Raw genomic sequence first — 14,899 nt, 5'->3', positions numbered from 1 at the left:
TGCCCCCCGCCCCCTCTCCCCCCGGCCAGGTCTCTCCATCAGTGTAGCTGACTTCTTACATGGCAGCTCAGGACTCCCCAAGGTGCAAAGTCAGAGGCTGCCAGCTCTTCTTGAGGCTCAGGCCTGGAAGTGGCACAGGGGCAACTTTGCTGCTTTTGATTCATTAAAACAGTCATAGGGCCAGACCAGAATCAAAAGGGGGAGAAAAAAACTCTTCCTCTCTACTGGGGAAATAGCAAGAAATCTGCCTCCACCTTAATCCACCAGAGAACTGAACTCAGAGATTTACTGGTAGACATTCATTAGCCATCGTGACTGGGGAAGAGAGTGGTCAGGCAGGGCCAAGCCCACCGGCTGAAGCCCTGGGGCTGCCCTCCATCTGCTGCATGAGCAAAGGAGCCCAGCAGTGTCTCTGAGCAGCCCAATGTGCCAGGCAGATCCTGGACTGATCTCAGCAGAGGAAAGCATCAGAGTGCCTCTGTGTGCCAGGCTAGTGGTGAGAGACCCAACAAAGACACTCAGGACTCAGGAAGATAATAATTAAATGCTGAGCCAAACTGTGCCGAGTGTTGGCATAGCTGGCACTTAGAAAAGAGAACTACTTCCTCTAAGCTGTTGTCAAAAACTCATTTTTAAAAACAAACATTTTTCAGCTAGAAAAGTAGCATAACCACTTTACAGAGTATTTGGAAAATGGGAAGAGGGGAAAAAACCAAACCCCCACCCACATTCTCTTTCAACACAGCCACCCTGACCTCCCAGCCTAATTCTGTGCTGGGTGCTGTTGGGGTACCTGGGAAACTGCTAAGGAATTCTGGGTAGCTTTCGGGGGCCAATCAGTGTTTACTTACAGAGAGATCTTCCCAGCCTTTTGCATGTAGTTGGGAGAAAAAGACTCGGTCAGGGCTTTTCTTGGGTCTTCTGTCCACTCATCAAACCAGAACGCCCAGACTGGGCAGGTGCGGTGTGAACAGTCCCCAGGCACCTGGCGGAAGGCTGGTCTCAGTGAAGCCCTGGTGGGCGAGCAGCACACTGAGGTCTGGGGTGCTGCCTGGAGGTGAGAAGGGCAGGAAGGTGGGAGGTGAGGAAGAACGGAGGTCTTGGAGATATAGGACGCCTTTGGAAGTTTTCTCATAGAGACATGATTGGATATGTCACAGCTGATGGATTGGAGGGAGACAAGACTGAAGGTGAAGAGATCCATTTAGAGGAGGTGAAGGCAAAAAACTCGAAACTCCTGAACAAAGGCAATGACGATGGGGGTTGAGATTCAGAAGACAGGGAAACCTGCTGGTTCCTGGTGACCTGTGAGATGCGGGGATGAGAGAGGTCATGGGGCTGAGAGGGACACGTTGAACCTGGGAAACAGGGGTAGGGTACCTCATAGAGATGAAATCCGGAGTCATGAATTGAGTTGGAAACTTACTGACTTGCATGTGGAAATGTCCCGTGGGCAGCTGGGTCCATGGTATGGAGCGCAGGAAAGAAGATGCCAATCACTGCCATGAGTGGCTGAGTGACAAGAGGAAAAGGACATGGATAGAATTTCAGGGACTGTGACCTTAATGGAGTGGGTAGAGGGGAAAAATCCATGATGGATGTTGAAAAGTCATCAGAAAGGTTGGAAGCAGTCAGGAGAAGGAGATGCCACAGGGGCTAAGGAAGGAAGGAATTGCAAGGATGGAGTTTGCACATGGTCAAAAGCTTACACATGTTGACAGAGGAAATGACAGGAAAGTAATCATCTGGTCTGTTCTCTGAGTTGCCCTGGCCAGAGCATGCCAGTAGAGATGGGGTTAAAGAAGCCCGGCCTTGAGCGGGGGCAGCGAGAGACAAGTGAGGCAGTGCAGCTCTGAGCAAGGTTTCCGGAGTCTTGGTGAGAAAGGGGCAGAGAAGTTGCAGGTAGAGAGGGAAGTAGAGGGTTGGAGAAGTTGACTCTTAAAGATTGTAGAGGAATAAATGTGTTTATAAGCTGAAGAAACAAGAAAAAAAGGTAAGGCAGGTTGAAAATTCAGGACTAAAAGCAGATGTTCTGTGGGCCACCTCCCCGATGAAGGAGAAGGGATGGATCCAGAGCACAGGCCCTGAGAAAGGAGCGCAGGAGGAAGCCGGGTGAAGGTAAGCTGAGGGGGAGATGTACAAGGACCAGAATGGCAGGAGGACAGAGTTTTACTGGAGGAAGGAGAAGCCCTGTTTTAGCGTGGGTATGGGAAGGCAGAGATGTGTCCTCACTCCCAGCCCAGTGTGCACTCCCTGGTCCATGGTACCCATGCTCCCAGGTCCAGATGCAAACCCCAGCTCATAGTACCCCACTCCTGAGCCCAGGCACCCACATTACCCATCCCCCTGTAAGTGCTCCCACCTTAGTCACACCTGGGGTGGGAAAACGAAGTCATCAATCCAGCAGGCTCAAAAGAAAGGCAGAACCAGGCAATGAGGGGGTTCATACCGAGGCTGCAGTTGGAGGGGCATTTATTTAAAACAGAACAAGTTTCCAGGAAGTCCAGTGAAAGTCTGAGGAGGGACCCATCCAATTAGGGGAAGTACGGAGCTGAGATCTGGACCTGTGGCTAGAGGTTGTATATTAAAAAAGAAAACTTGGCTTTTAAAAAATTAAGTTGAATTCAACTCAATATCAGTTTAGCTATATTTCAACATAATCGATTGTTTGAAACTCAACTTCTATTTCTAAGCCAGTGTATGTGTGTAAATATGATGATAGCCTTAGGTCTTTGATATGGGAGCTGTGCAAATATCTGAAGCAAGAACAACATTTTAAGTTATTCTTTTGAACTGTTCCCAGCATCAAACTGTTTCAAAATGTCTCTTCTTTGGATGCATACTCTCTGTTTTGAACTTAAAATAAAATCAAAGAGATCCCACAAAAGTAGTTTCAGAATTGTCTACATGATTATGTATTACTAGAGGCCCAATGCACGAAAATTTGTGCACTCAGGGGTCGGGGGGGAGGCGCCTGGGAGCCCTGGGGGGATGTCTGCAGTCTGGCCTCCCTCTGCAGGAGGCAACCAGGGAGCCAAATGGGGGATGGCGCCAGCACCACTGGTTGTGAGCCACCCCCCTACCCTCACCCCCCATCGCCATCCCCTCCCTCTGCCCACTGGCACCCGCCTTGGCTGGCCTGACACCACCCACTCACTGGCCCCGCCCCCCGCTGACTGGTAGTTCTGCGGTTTGGTCGATTTGCATATTAGGCTTTTATTATATAGGATGTTCCCCCTCCAATCTGGGCCTCCCCATTTTGCTCCTGTCCCAAACTCCAAAACAAGAAAACAAAAATAACACCAATGAGTCTTTGGTTTCAGGGTTCTTTAGAGACTTGTTCTCCCCTGCAAAGCATTAATGGCCAATTCCACAATTATTCTGTTTTGTAGAATTTTAAGGGAAATATCCATCGTCTCCTGCAAGATTCTGTTTGTATGAAAATAATTATATGGGTCCTAATTATGGAGCAGAAGACAGGAAAAAATAACTTTGTGTGCTGAAAAGTATTTGTTTTTCCTAAATCTGGGGTGTGGGAAGCCTTCCCACAAGTTTTGTATCCCATTCCTAACCCTAAATATCTATTAGGTCTTCACTAAAATGAAGAAATGCCTTAAGCACTTTTACACTTACTTTTACTCTGAAATGTCACATATGGCAGTGGCTTCTGAAACTGATTTTACATGGCATTTGCCCTGTCATTGCCCTGTTAAGGAATAATATTCCTGTTTTACATTTTGATGCCTTAAGGACAAATTTTATGGCTCAGGGGAAAAGCTGAAAGAGGGAAACTGTGTGGCAGAAAACATGAAGTCATGGGTGGTGGTGTTTGTCAGTATCAATAGGATTTTTCTAGGCTGGAGATTTTTATAAACTGGATTTATAAATTTCAGGTGTCACATAGATGACTAAACCAGCAAAGTTAGTTTAACATGAAAACAGATCACATTAGTGAATAACAAAATAGTAAGTTACAAACAGTGCTCTTTAACATCACCATCATTAAGTGATATTTGCAATTCTAAGGGGGAAAATGCATTGATCCCTGCTGGACTAAATATAAATTACCACTGAAAATATATCTGGACATAAAAAGAATAGTAACAGTAACGCCTTATTATTAATTTAGACTGAAATTATTTACGTGGACTGCAATCATGGCTCCTCTTATTCTTACTGTAAAGAAAGATTTATAGCATAAATGATATTGCAAGAGGCACGTTTCACCTGCTTGAGAGAATACATTCTTTACATGACTTTAATGCATTAGTTTTATGACAGCAAGTGCCTTTGTAAGCTGTGAATTCAGACCCACTACAAGTATTTGCAAAGTTTCCTGCTTTTCCTGTTGGATATTTAAAATTCAGAGTTTTCACTAATTCAGACTGACATTCTTGTCTAACCAGACTAATTCAGCAGTGTACCAGTGGAAAAACTCTAGCCCGTTGGGGAAATATGTTTCCTTGGTGGAAAGAGTCCTGATAACCAACAAATCACATTCTTCATTCAGAAAAGAAGTGGGGGAAAAAAATAATAATAAAGGAAGTGAGAAAATGGACAGGGTGGGAAGACATTTTTTAGGATGAAGAGGGAGAGTGATGGTATTTTTAACTCTTGCTAGTCTGTTTTCCAGGTAAGATAACCAGACATTGTGAGCAAATCCCATCAGATGCAGCCTCCTTGGATGTGGGGCATAGTTGTCACTAACAGGGCAGGTCTCCAAGCATCTAACGTGTGTCCTATTTCCTTACAGCAGTGGGACTACAGTGCCCATCCTTTAGGTCTGTTTTCACATCTCTAACTGTAGATAAATACTTGGTTGTAAATCACCCCAGGACTTGGTTGAAAGTTTTGAAATATGCCCCATGTAGGCTCTTATAGCCATAGAGCACATGTGAAACTGTACCAGGCACAGAGAAGCATGCTGAGCAGAGAATCACACTGACTGTGGAGTTGAAAAGGACTTCCGGTCTAGCCTTCTCACCGTATCAGTGAGGGAACTGAAGCCCAGTGACTTATGGGGAATTGCTCGGCATCTCACAGGGAGTGGCCCATTTGAAACCAGGATTTTGTGGCTCTGGTCGAGTTCCTTGACCTCATCAAGGTGATGATGCAGACTCAGAAAATATTAGCATTGTAAAATAATTAATCTAGAAATCAACCATTTGACAATAACTTTTTTTAGGTGGAATTTGACTCTTTACTGTCCCAGGAATATGGTCACAAAAATTCACAAAGATTCATCATAATTTGGAGGACCAAGAAGTTACCTGTCATGACCTGTGACCTTCTTTTGTACCACCATGCACACTACTCCTTGATGGCATTTAACACAGAGTAATTTTTTTTTAACTGGTTTGTCTTCCCACCAGACTGTGAGCTTTATAGCTACAGAGATTCTGTCTTTCTTCTCCCTTATTCCCATAGTGTGTGACTCAATAATTATTGAGTGAATACTTGAAATTCAGAAACCAAGGAAGAAGCAGTGATCCTTTAATATGAGGCCTGGTGCAATTACAAGCCGATCCTGAAATCGCCGGGCAAAGGCCAGGACTGGGTTTCTTATTTGGCGAACAAACTTCACCGTGGTTGTTTAAAAATCGTCACAGCTGACATGTATTGAGGACTGATGTCCCAAGCACCATTTTTTTTTTTAAAATCCTCACCCGAGGATAATTTTCCATTGATTTTTAGAGAGAGTGGAAGAGAGAGGGAAAGACAGAAATATCGATGTGAAAGAAACACATGGCGCAAGGGCCCCAACCAGGGCCCTGGTGGGGAGGAGCCAGGGGAGGAGCCTGCAAATGAGGTATGTACCCTTTACTGAAATGGAACTGGGACCCTTCGGGTAGCAGGCCGGCTCTCTATCCACTGAGCCAAACCCGCTAGGGCCAAGCACTGTTCTTCATGCTTTATGAACGTTTACCCATTTCATCCTCACAACCCTATGAAATACCACCCGAAGAGCCCTAAGTTCCAAATGTGGCCCAGAGTTACAAAACTGAGGCAGAGAAGAGAAGTAATAATTTGCCTTGGTTTTACAACCTAAGCATCCAAAACCAGATCATGCGCTTTTATATGCCTCCCCGCCCCCCCCTCTACCCCCCCAGACTACACTGCACTAAGCCAGGACTGACGCAGACAAGGCAGCCTTCTCTCTCTCTCTCTCTCTCTCTCTCTCTCTCTCTCTCTCTCTCTCTCTCTTTTTACCTCTAAGCCAATGGACGTATTTGAAAAGTGAAATGTAACAACCACGGGCGAACTTCCTGAAATGCCCCCAGACTGGCCCTACCTGCGTTTTCCTTCACTCCCTAGTCCTCCCTCTTCCTGCTGAACTCATCTTCCACCTCTCCACTTCAAGTGCCAACTCCCTGCAAACCTTACCCGGTGTCCTCTCGAATCAGAATTAATCTCCGCGCTGAGATGCCCTTTGTTCAAGCTTCGGTTTGGGCACTGACCGCCCCACGCCCGGGATGAGTCACTGGCGTGCGTATCTCTGGCTAAACCGAGAGCGCTGTGCGCGCAGGGGCCGCGCGGACCCGCTGGGTCTCCCCTGCGCGGGCCGTGGCTTTGCGGCGCACTTAGTAGGTGCTGGGCTTTGGGAACCGAGGCTGATTGCTTAAGGAGTCCAGGGTGGCCGCCTGGTGACGGTCTTTTTGGGGGACGCCTCTGTGGGCCGAGATGCCCCCGCCCCGCCCCCACTCGCCCTGCCGGCCCCGGCCCCCGCCCGGCCTCCCGCTGGGCATGGCTCTGCAGGCCGCCAGGGCCTCCGGTGCCCTGACACCGGCCTCGGCCCAGTTTCCCGGCTGCTAACCACGGCCGGGAGCTACCGGGAGAACTGGAAAAACACTGGCAGGCGGCCCCACCCCCAGGCCCCGGCGGGCCGGGCGGCCGCGTTTCTGCGGCGAGGGCCTGCTGCTTGGGAGGCGCTGGGGCCCGGGGCGGGGGAAGCGGGGGAAGCGGGGGAGGCGGCCGGGCGCGGGCGGCTGCCTGCCTGTCAGCAGGAGCGGGCGCGGGCTCGTGTGTCAGCGGCTCCCGCCTCCCTCCCCCGCCGCCGCCCGCCCGCCCGCCCGCCCGCCGGGCCTCCCGGCCTCCCGCCGCCGCCGCCGCCCGCTCCCCCCGCGGCCTGGCAGGCTGCCGGCTGCACAGGCGGGGGTTCGCGCCGTTCTCACGACCTCTCAGGTTGCCTGAGCTCATCTGGGAGCTATTCATTTCCTGCCAGAAAGCAGCCGGGCCTGCTAAGCAAACCACCTTGGCCGCAGGGCCGCCGGGGCTGGCCCGGTGTGGCCGCCCTGGCCTGCTCCCGCCGGCCGCGGGCCCCGGCCGCCTCCCTGGAACCCCCTGCCGCCCCGGCGGGCGGGCGGGCGGGCGCGCGGCGGGGGCAGCTCGGCCGCCCATCTGGTTGCACTTAGGAGCCGGGGAGGAAGCTAGCAGCGAGTAGTTACCGGCCAAGGGGTGTGGGAAAAGTTAATTGACTTTAATGACAGGTTTCCCGGGACGGCGGTGACGCCGAGGGGGTCCAGTTTAACCCCTGGGTCCCCACTCCAGAAACACGTGGGGTGGAGGGGGAGCGAGAGGGTGCGCATCGCGGAGTCGCGCTTACTCACCATTTAGGGGAGGCTCCTTTCTTGACCTGGAGAGACCCCCCCCCCCCCCTCCTTCCAGTTCAGCGGCTTTCCCGCTCCCGGTGCCAGGGTCCGAGAGGGCCGGGCCCGGGAGGGTCTCCAGAGAGAGGCTAATGCGGGGGGCCCAGGCCCGTGGCCCGCATCCCTACCTGGAGCTGGGGCTGTGCCTTATCTCCTGGAGCCATCAGCGCCGCCGGGGGCGGAGGAGGGCTGCTGGGGGTGCCCCAAGGCGGTGTAAGTAGGCAAGCCCGAGGGATCCTGGTGAGGGTGGGGCAAGACTGAAGTGGTCTTTGAAGCTTCGCCTCCCCGCACTGATTGCTCCAGAATCAGCCTGGGTGCAGGACGGCGCAAAGTCTTAGGAATAAACCTACTCACGTTACGGGTGTAGAATTGTCCCGGAGAAGGGAAGTGACTCGTGCAAAGTGACACAGTGAGTTTAGTAGCAGAACGGGCATCGGAGCCCAGGGTCTCCCCTTGTCCATACTGTACAGAAACAAATGCCTCATCTAGTAATCTAAACCCATATTTCAGGGGGAAATACCACTTTTATTTTCAAGTGAACAAATGTTTACTTCTTTTAAAAAAATTATTACTACCCTCCCCAAGATACCTATGTACTGTTGATATTAATAAAAAATTCACCTTTCCCCCCGTTGTTTCCCTTTTGCACAGGGAAAGACAGAGACTTAGTTTAAAGTTGGTGTAGAGATTGCAGGGGAGGGGGAGGGAGGGAGGAGAGAATGTAGAATTTTTAAAAACACAAATGTACTTTTATAAAAATGGGACTGATGTCTCCATTGTTCCTACCAGGACAGTTAAGGTCTTCTAGTGGGGCCAGAAGACAAATTTACCTAATGAAGTATTGGAGCTTGGGTTGGGAGTCTTGATAGAGCAATTATTATTATGTTTGTGTTTAAACAAGAGGGAAATCTTGGAAATTTATGATGAAGAAGGGGGTGTGTGTGTACTAGCATTTATTTGGGCATAGGGTGTATTGGGCCCTTTTCACATACACGAAATGAAGCAAGTAGAAGCCAAATTTTTAAAAGTATCTTTTAAATCTCTTCCTCTGAGTCTGAAGTTGGATAGGAGGTATCTGAATAGGAAAGGAACCGCTGTCTGCTAGATCATCCCTTCGATAGAGCTGCTCTCCACACTGGCCTGTGGGAAAGGCCAGAGAAGGCAGGGGAGGAGGTAAAGCTTTTGAAACAAGACAGAAAATCGTTGGTTTTATCTTTGTTAGGAAGGCTTCAAAGATTGATCTCTCCCGCCTCATCCTTCTCCTCCCAGAAGCCCTTCTAAGGGAAGGGCGGGGGAGGGGGGCGGGTGGTGGTGAGAGGAGGCTGGCGGGAGGGGCCTGGCCGGGAGCAGGACTGGCCGGCAGTGCGGGAGGAGGGCGCGCCCGCCAGACCCACAGCGCCGCTGATGTGTCTGGTCTCGTAGGGCTCGTGGTTTTCATTTCCCCAACACCTGGATGCAGTCAAACACCTGGCCAAATCTGACAAAATCTGACAAGCCTTTGTGATGGGATTTGGAAGAAATTCCCTGCAGATCCTGGCACAGTTTAAAGCTGTCCGCTTTGAGTTAGGACTTGTTAAGGAGGGTTATGTGAGCTGAAACCCGAGACAAGCCTTTTGCTCCTATCTGGAGCCCACATCTTGCCTGGAAATGGGGCATGACCAAGCGGAGGGGTCGCTTGCTGTTTGTACTAAAAGGGGGAAGATGGCCTGTGTGCCTGCCAGCTCGGCCCCCACATGCTTTCTCTATTAGAGCCAAGCACAGAAACTTATCAAAAACATATGTCTGGTGTTAATCATCTGGACTTGGGCTCCGCATGGGAGTCTAACTAGCTGTCCCTTGGCAGAAGGAATCTGTTGACCTTCTCAGCTTGCTTGAAGAGGGTGCAGAGAGGCATTTCAAACTTTTGGATGCTGGTACGAGGGAATGTCTAGCTGGACCTAAGGGCTGACTAATTAAAGGAAGACTTCCAACTCTTGAAGGTTGGAGGCTGCACTGGTTAAGAGTGTTTTTACTTTGAATGTTGGTAAGCTACCCCAGGGGGGAAGGGCTGCAGGAGCCTCCCTTAAAGTGACCCGGGCAATGGTACTAGATCCATCAACTTCATGAATTCAGTCCTCTTCAACCTTTCTCAGAAGGAGCAGGTACCCTGAATGGCCTACCCAACTATAACTAACTGTTTGAAATTCTCTAAGGAATTTATCACAAATTGATCAGAGAAGCCATATTGCATAGGTTCTTGCAAATTAAATGGAATATAGTTCATGGTGAAAGGTTTGATGGATTTTTAAAAATGTTCTTTGAATAACAACAGAGCCAGTTCCTGAATTCTCAGATTACATGTAATTCAAATTCTGCCAAGTGCCTTTATTTTCTTTACATATTCTGAAATAATCAGTTCTAAGACATAAAAGCCTTCACTTTTTTCTTTTATTATATTTTCTCAAATAAACTTCCCAAAAGGAAGATATTTTAAGAGCATTTTCAAACATCTTTGGCATCACATAAAAAAGAAATCTCGTGTAAAAAACGAAATGTCATCTGAACTTTTATAATACAAAGGCGCAATCCAATATGAACATATAAAATATATACAAATATAGTGCATGGTCAGTCACTTAATACAGCTCTCTACAAAAAAAGTAACTTTTTAGAAATTAAAAAAACAAAGTAACCACTTAATCACAAAAGTTCTCTTCTTTCCCAGCATCCAAGTTCCTGTTTAGTGTCCCGAGAGAAGAGAGAGAGAGAGGTTGAGTTTGGGGGGAGGGGTGGCCTGAGCCCCTCAGTTCCGCCAGGGCCTCCACATGGAGTCGGCCGTGAGCGAAGGTCCGCTGGAAGGCGACACTGCATTGGGCCCCACGGTGGTCCCGCTGTTGCTGGTGTAAACTGGGATGACGGGGCCACTGTGAGCAAAGGCCCCGTTGGGGATGAGGAAGGCGAACTGGCCGTCTGGAGCCGGCACCACCTGGAAGCCACCGAACACCTTAGCTGCCTCTCCGGCGGGGCTGCCCAGCTTGCAGGGCGCGCCGCCGGGAGGGGGCGCCGCGCCCCCGGGGATGGGCACGAGTGGCGGCGGCGGCGCGAATGGCGCGTGCTGCGGGCCGCCGGGTCCTGGCGGGGGTGGGGGCGGCGCCTGCAAGACCGGGTGCGGCTGCCCGGGGTAGGTCATGGCGTTGATCTGGGTCATGCAGTTGGCCAGGTGGCCGAGCAGCCGGGTGCGCACCTCGGTGTTAACGCCCTCGCACGTGGACAGGAAGCGGGTCACCTCGTTCATGCACTCGCTGAAACCCGCGCGGTACTTCCCCAGCACGCTCGGGTCTGTGCTTAACGCGGCTGCAGACCAGAAGGAGACAGACAGGTCAGGTCACCGTAAGGCCCTGGCCCCGAGGCCACCGCCTCCGCCCTGGGAGGTCCTCGCGGCTTGCCTTCCTGACCACTGGGCCCGCAGAACTGCCTCCAGTTAGGGTGGGTGGGTTTAGTAAAACCATCCACTTCTCCACACTAGCTTGGCGACTTAAGCCAAAACGCTCCTTCTCTCCATTCTTAATCGCTGGATTTAAACCGATCTCGGCCCTAGATCTTACCCCCCCCCCCCCCACACACACACACAGCGCGTGCGATGTGACCTTGGGTAATGCCCTTCCCGGCCATCCGAACCTCATTTCCCCTTCTATAATGGGGGAGGAGGGACTGCTAAAGCACAAGACCTCCAGGCTCTACGCAGCTCAAAACGCCACAGTTCTAAGCCCTTTGGCCCCCACCCGCTTTCCCCGCTGCCAAGCCGCCCGCCGCCCTCGCCGCTGCAACCACTCTCCCTCCCTTTCCGGAACAGTAACAACTTGGAGTTGTGGCTATAAATAAGCCCCAGACCGTGGGAACGTAAGAGTGAGCCAAGGCAGTAAAATGTAGCTGAATGCCTCTCACAACCACGGGCGGAAGTCTGGAAGAAATCACCGCCCGGTGAGAGGGACGCCCGCAGAGGGGGATGCGGCAAGCCGCCCTCACCCGTCATCTGTGCCCGCTGCAGGTTCCGGAGGTGCTTCACTGTCATTTCCAGAATGTCTGCTTTCTCCAGTTTGGAATGCCGCGAACTCTGCACAGAAGAGGAGGCAAGGAAGGCAAGTGAGACCCCCGCCGGCAGCCTCGGAGTGCTGGGGGTCCCTCCCATGGCGCCGACCTCCCCAGACCCCCACTGAAGGGGACCGGCCCTCCCGCCTCAAAGAACGCAATGCTGGCGGGGAAGATCCGCCGGTGAGAAGATTTCATTCTTACGTAGTACCCGAGAAATAGTATTTCATTTATTAAAGCTAAAAAAGCAGCATTATCCACTTACATCTTTCTTAAGAGCATCCAAAATCAGTGTTTTCAGCTGGCTCAGACTTTCATTTATTCTTGCTCTTCGTCTTTTCTCCATAATAGGCTTTGATGACTGTAAATAAATAAAAAAGTCCTCAGTTCCCATGGGATCTGCCATTTCACCAAGGGAGTTTTAAGGGATAAAAGACCCCCCGCCCACCCCAGCTTAATTTCTTGGGGCTTCAGAGAGATACAGGTACTGCCCTTACCTTTCTGTGTTCAGATGCTGTCTTTGGTTTATCCGGTGTCGTGTTGACACTGGCTGGAGTAGCAGCCACCGGGGACGAGGAATTTTTCTCCATTATATCAGCTGGCATTTTCTGTTGTTGTTTTTTTTAAATCCCTAGAGAATTTTATTTTTGGAGTCCTTCACACACACACGAAAAAATTGTTTTATGTCCCTTTTATTCGAGACTTTCACAAAACTACTGAGCAAGTGCTGAGCGTTTATTATAATATCTTATGGCTACTTGGTGATCGGTAGCGCTATTCCAGGACCAAGGAGAGAGGTAGATAGGGGATTCCGCTGTTATCAGCACCGGCTCCGGATCCTGTGTGATCCCCAGGCCCTGGCGGCCTCTATATATATCTGGGACTGCACGCGAACGGCTCGTGTGAAACTTCCCAAACTTTCTTTCCCACAGTAACTTTCAGCCAATGGGAGGAGGAGACACGCGGCACCGCTCGTGGACCGCGCCCCCCCATTGGCCGCCAGGCACAAGCCCTGGCGGCCAATGGCGCGCGCCTGAGCCCGGGGCACCGGAGGCTACAACGTCAATCAAAAGGATTTTAACCCTTTGATACTATCCCTGCTGGGCTTTGCTTTAGGCAGGATTTTTTCCGCATTGGTTTTGCTCTAGTTTAGTTTATTTCTTTGGGGGCTACGGTCTTTGCTCTTCATTTCCTTTCAAATGGGTAATAGAGCTGCTTTGACGCTAAGTTAATTTGAAAAATATTTTTAAAAGGTTTAGAAGGACAGGGTAAAAGATTATACTTGCAGTGGTTAAAAGGGGGAACGTGTGCAAGGGTGTGAGTTACCGAAACATCCAAGCAATTTCCCGCTCAGACTATACATTGGGGGGTGGGGGTGAAAGTCGATCATGCAGAAAAAGAACAAAAAAAATGTCCTTTTGTCATGCAGAAAAGGGAAAAAAATGCCTCCCACCTTACATTTGCAGGTCGTTCAGAGCAAGGTGGTTTTTGATCTTCACCCCTCATTCCTCTTCAGGAGTTGGGGCTTGGCTCCCGCTCTTCCCCTGGAAATAATCAGAATAATTTCCAACTGGGCAGAAAGGAAATAGAATTTCAAATGAAAGATGAACAAGGAGGACTTTGATGGCAATGCCTTAGGGATGCGCCATCTCCACCCTTTCCCTTTCCACCCGCAGGCTCTCGCTCGGTTCGGTGGCACCTAGAGGTGGCGGGCTGTGCAGGAGCCTCTCCCCTCCTCCTCGCCAGACGGGCGGGCGGCGGCGGCGCAGCCTCAGCACCAGGCGCACGCGGGCCCTTTAAGAGCGACACCAGCCGAGCTGCAGTTTGACATCAGCCGGCCGGCGAGGGCGCGCCTGGAGCCGGAGCACGTGCCAGGATGTTTTATTGCCGCCGCGGCTGCGGCCGGGGCCGGGAGGATGTGTGTGTGCGTGCGTGTGTGAGTGTGTGTGCGCGCGCCCCGGGGGCAGAGAGGCGGGGGGCGGCGGCGGGCGGCGGAGCGCGGGGGCTGGTTCCTGGTCCCCAGGAGAAGCCAAGAAGGTAAATAGCAGCTGCTGTGCTCGAGCCTGGGAAAACTCCGCCCCCTGCCCCTGGCCAGGGCTCATTGGCGCGCGCTGCGTGTGGGGTGTGTGTGTGTGTCCGGGGGCCCCCTCCTTGGGCTGGGAATCCGAGGGGGCGGCGGGAGGGCGGGCTGGGAGCCGAGTCCCTGTGCTTACTGCCCCCCTCCCCCGCGTTCCCCCGGCCAAGGTCAGCTCTTCAGGGCGGGGAGCGCGAGCCCCAGGGTGGAGAGTGGGGAACGATTCCAACTTCCCACTCCACCCCTGATTTCAGGCTTGGGGTTTTAACTCGGGCGAAAGCCTCACCAGCAACAGCCCGGGGGGGGGGGGGCGGGGAAGGGGGGGAGGGCCTTCTTGTTTGCTCCTTGCCCCGGCCAGCCCGCCTTCCCTCCCCCCGCGGGGCCCCGGGCGCCCGCCGCGGTCACGAGATGCCTGACCGCACTTAGGAAGCGGCCGGGTCAGCCTCCTGCCTCCGCTCGGCGACTGCGGTTAGAGCGGCTTCGCGCCACCCGCCTCTTCCCGGGGTCCAGGGCGGCCGGGCGGCTCCCCCTTACTGCGCCCGGGAGGCCGCCGGCGGGCGGCCGGGAGGAGGCGGGCGGCGCGGGCGGCTGCGTGCTGCCGGCTGGCCGGGCCGCGCGCCGCGAGGAGCCGCCGCCGCCGCCGCCGGGTGCCACGTGGCGGGCGCCGGGCCGGGAGCGCCAGGGCTCTGGCGGCGGCCTCCCTGGGGGATTTGCCGCGCGGGGCGGGCGATGCGCACTGCCCCGGCCTGCCGGCCGCCTCCTGCCCGCCCGCCCTCCCTCCGGCTCGCCTGCCCGGTCGGCCACCCCTCGCCCCCACCCCCTCCGCCCTTCCCGCCGCCCGGGCGCTCGGCGCGCTGTTCCGGCGGCTCGGGGCAGCCTAGGCGTCTTGTTTGATGTCGCCCCCCTTCCCCCCGCCCTTCCCCAGGCTTGGAGGCCGCTGAAGGCCTGGCACACATTTCTCAGACACTTCATTCCTTCCTTCCTCCCAGCTCCCCACTGAGATAATGTTGTAAATGATTTCACCAGATCTCGTCCCGGCTGAGAGGAGGCGATTCCTGACTCTGGGTGACCTTGTGCAAGCCCCCCTCTTCCTTCCATTAGGGAACGCCAC

The 14,899-nt window shown here is 52.7% G+C and overlaps 1 protein-coding gene across 1 annotated transcript; it reads right to left on the bottom strand.

The window, feature by feature from the left end:
- Window positions 1-9,981: 9,981 nt before the first annotated feature.
- On the bottom strand, window positions 9,982-12,560 carry HES1 (hes family bHLH transcription factor 1). Its single transcript, XM_081088521.1, has 4 exons — window positions 12,212-12,560; window positions 11,980-12,075; window positions 11,652-11,739; window positions 9,982-10,979 (listed from the first exon to the last, which is right to left on the bottom strand). Exons 1-4 carry the CDS (start codon window positions 12,317-12,319, stop codon window positions 10,429-10,431), a joined length of 843 nt encoding a protein of 280 aa, XP_080944647.1. The 5' UTR covers window positions 12,320-12,560; the 3' UTR covers window positions 9,982-10,428.
- Between the last annotated feature and the right edge of the window lie 2,339 nt (window positions 12,561-14,899).

Source organism: Myotis nattereri, assembly GCF_964212035.1.
Source record: "Myotis nattereri genome assembly, chromosome: 3".
Taxonomy (NCBI): Eukaryota; Metazoa; Chordata; class Mammalia; order Chiroptera; family Vespertilionidae; genus Myotis; species Myotis nattereri.
This window is presented reverse-complemented; position numbering and strand designations above follow the sequence as displayed.

Bases quoted from the DNA above. Each gene is read 5' to 3' on its own strand.
- HES1 (XM_081088521.1), bottom strand. From the start codon at position 12,319: ATGCCAGCTGATATAATGGAGAAAAATTCCTCGTCCCCGGTGGCTGCT. The intron at 12,076-12,211 runs GTAAGGGCAGTA...ATTTATTTACAG, and splicing joins CAGCATCTGAACACAGAAAG to TCATCAAAGCCTATTATGGA. The intron at 10,980-11,651 runs GTGAGGGCGGCT...TCTGGTCTGCAG, and splicing joins GCAGCGGGCACAGATGACGG to CCGCGTTAAGCACAGACCCG.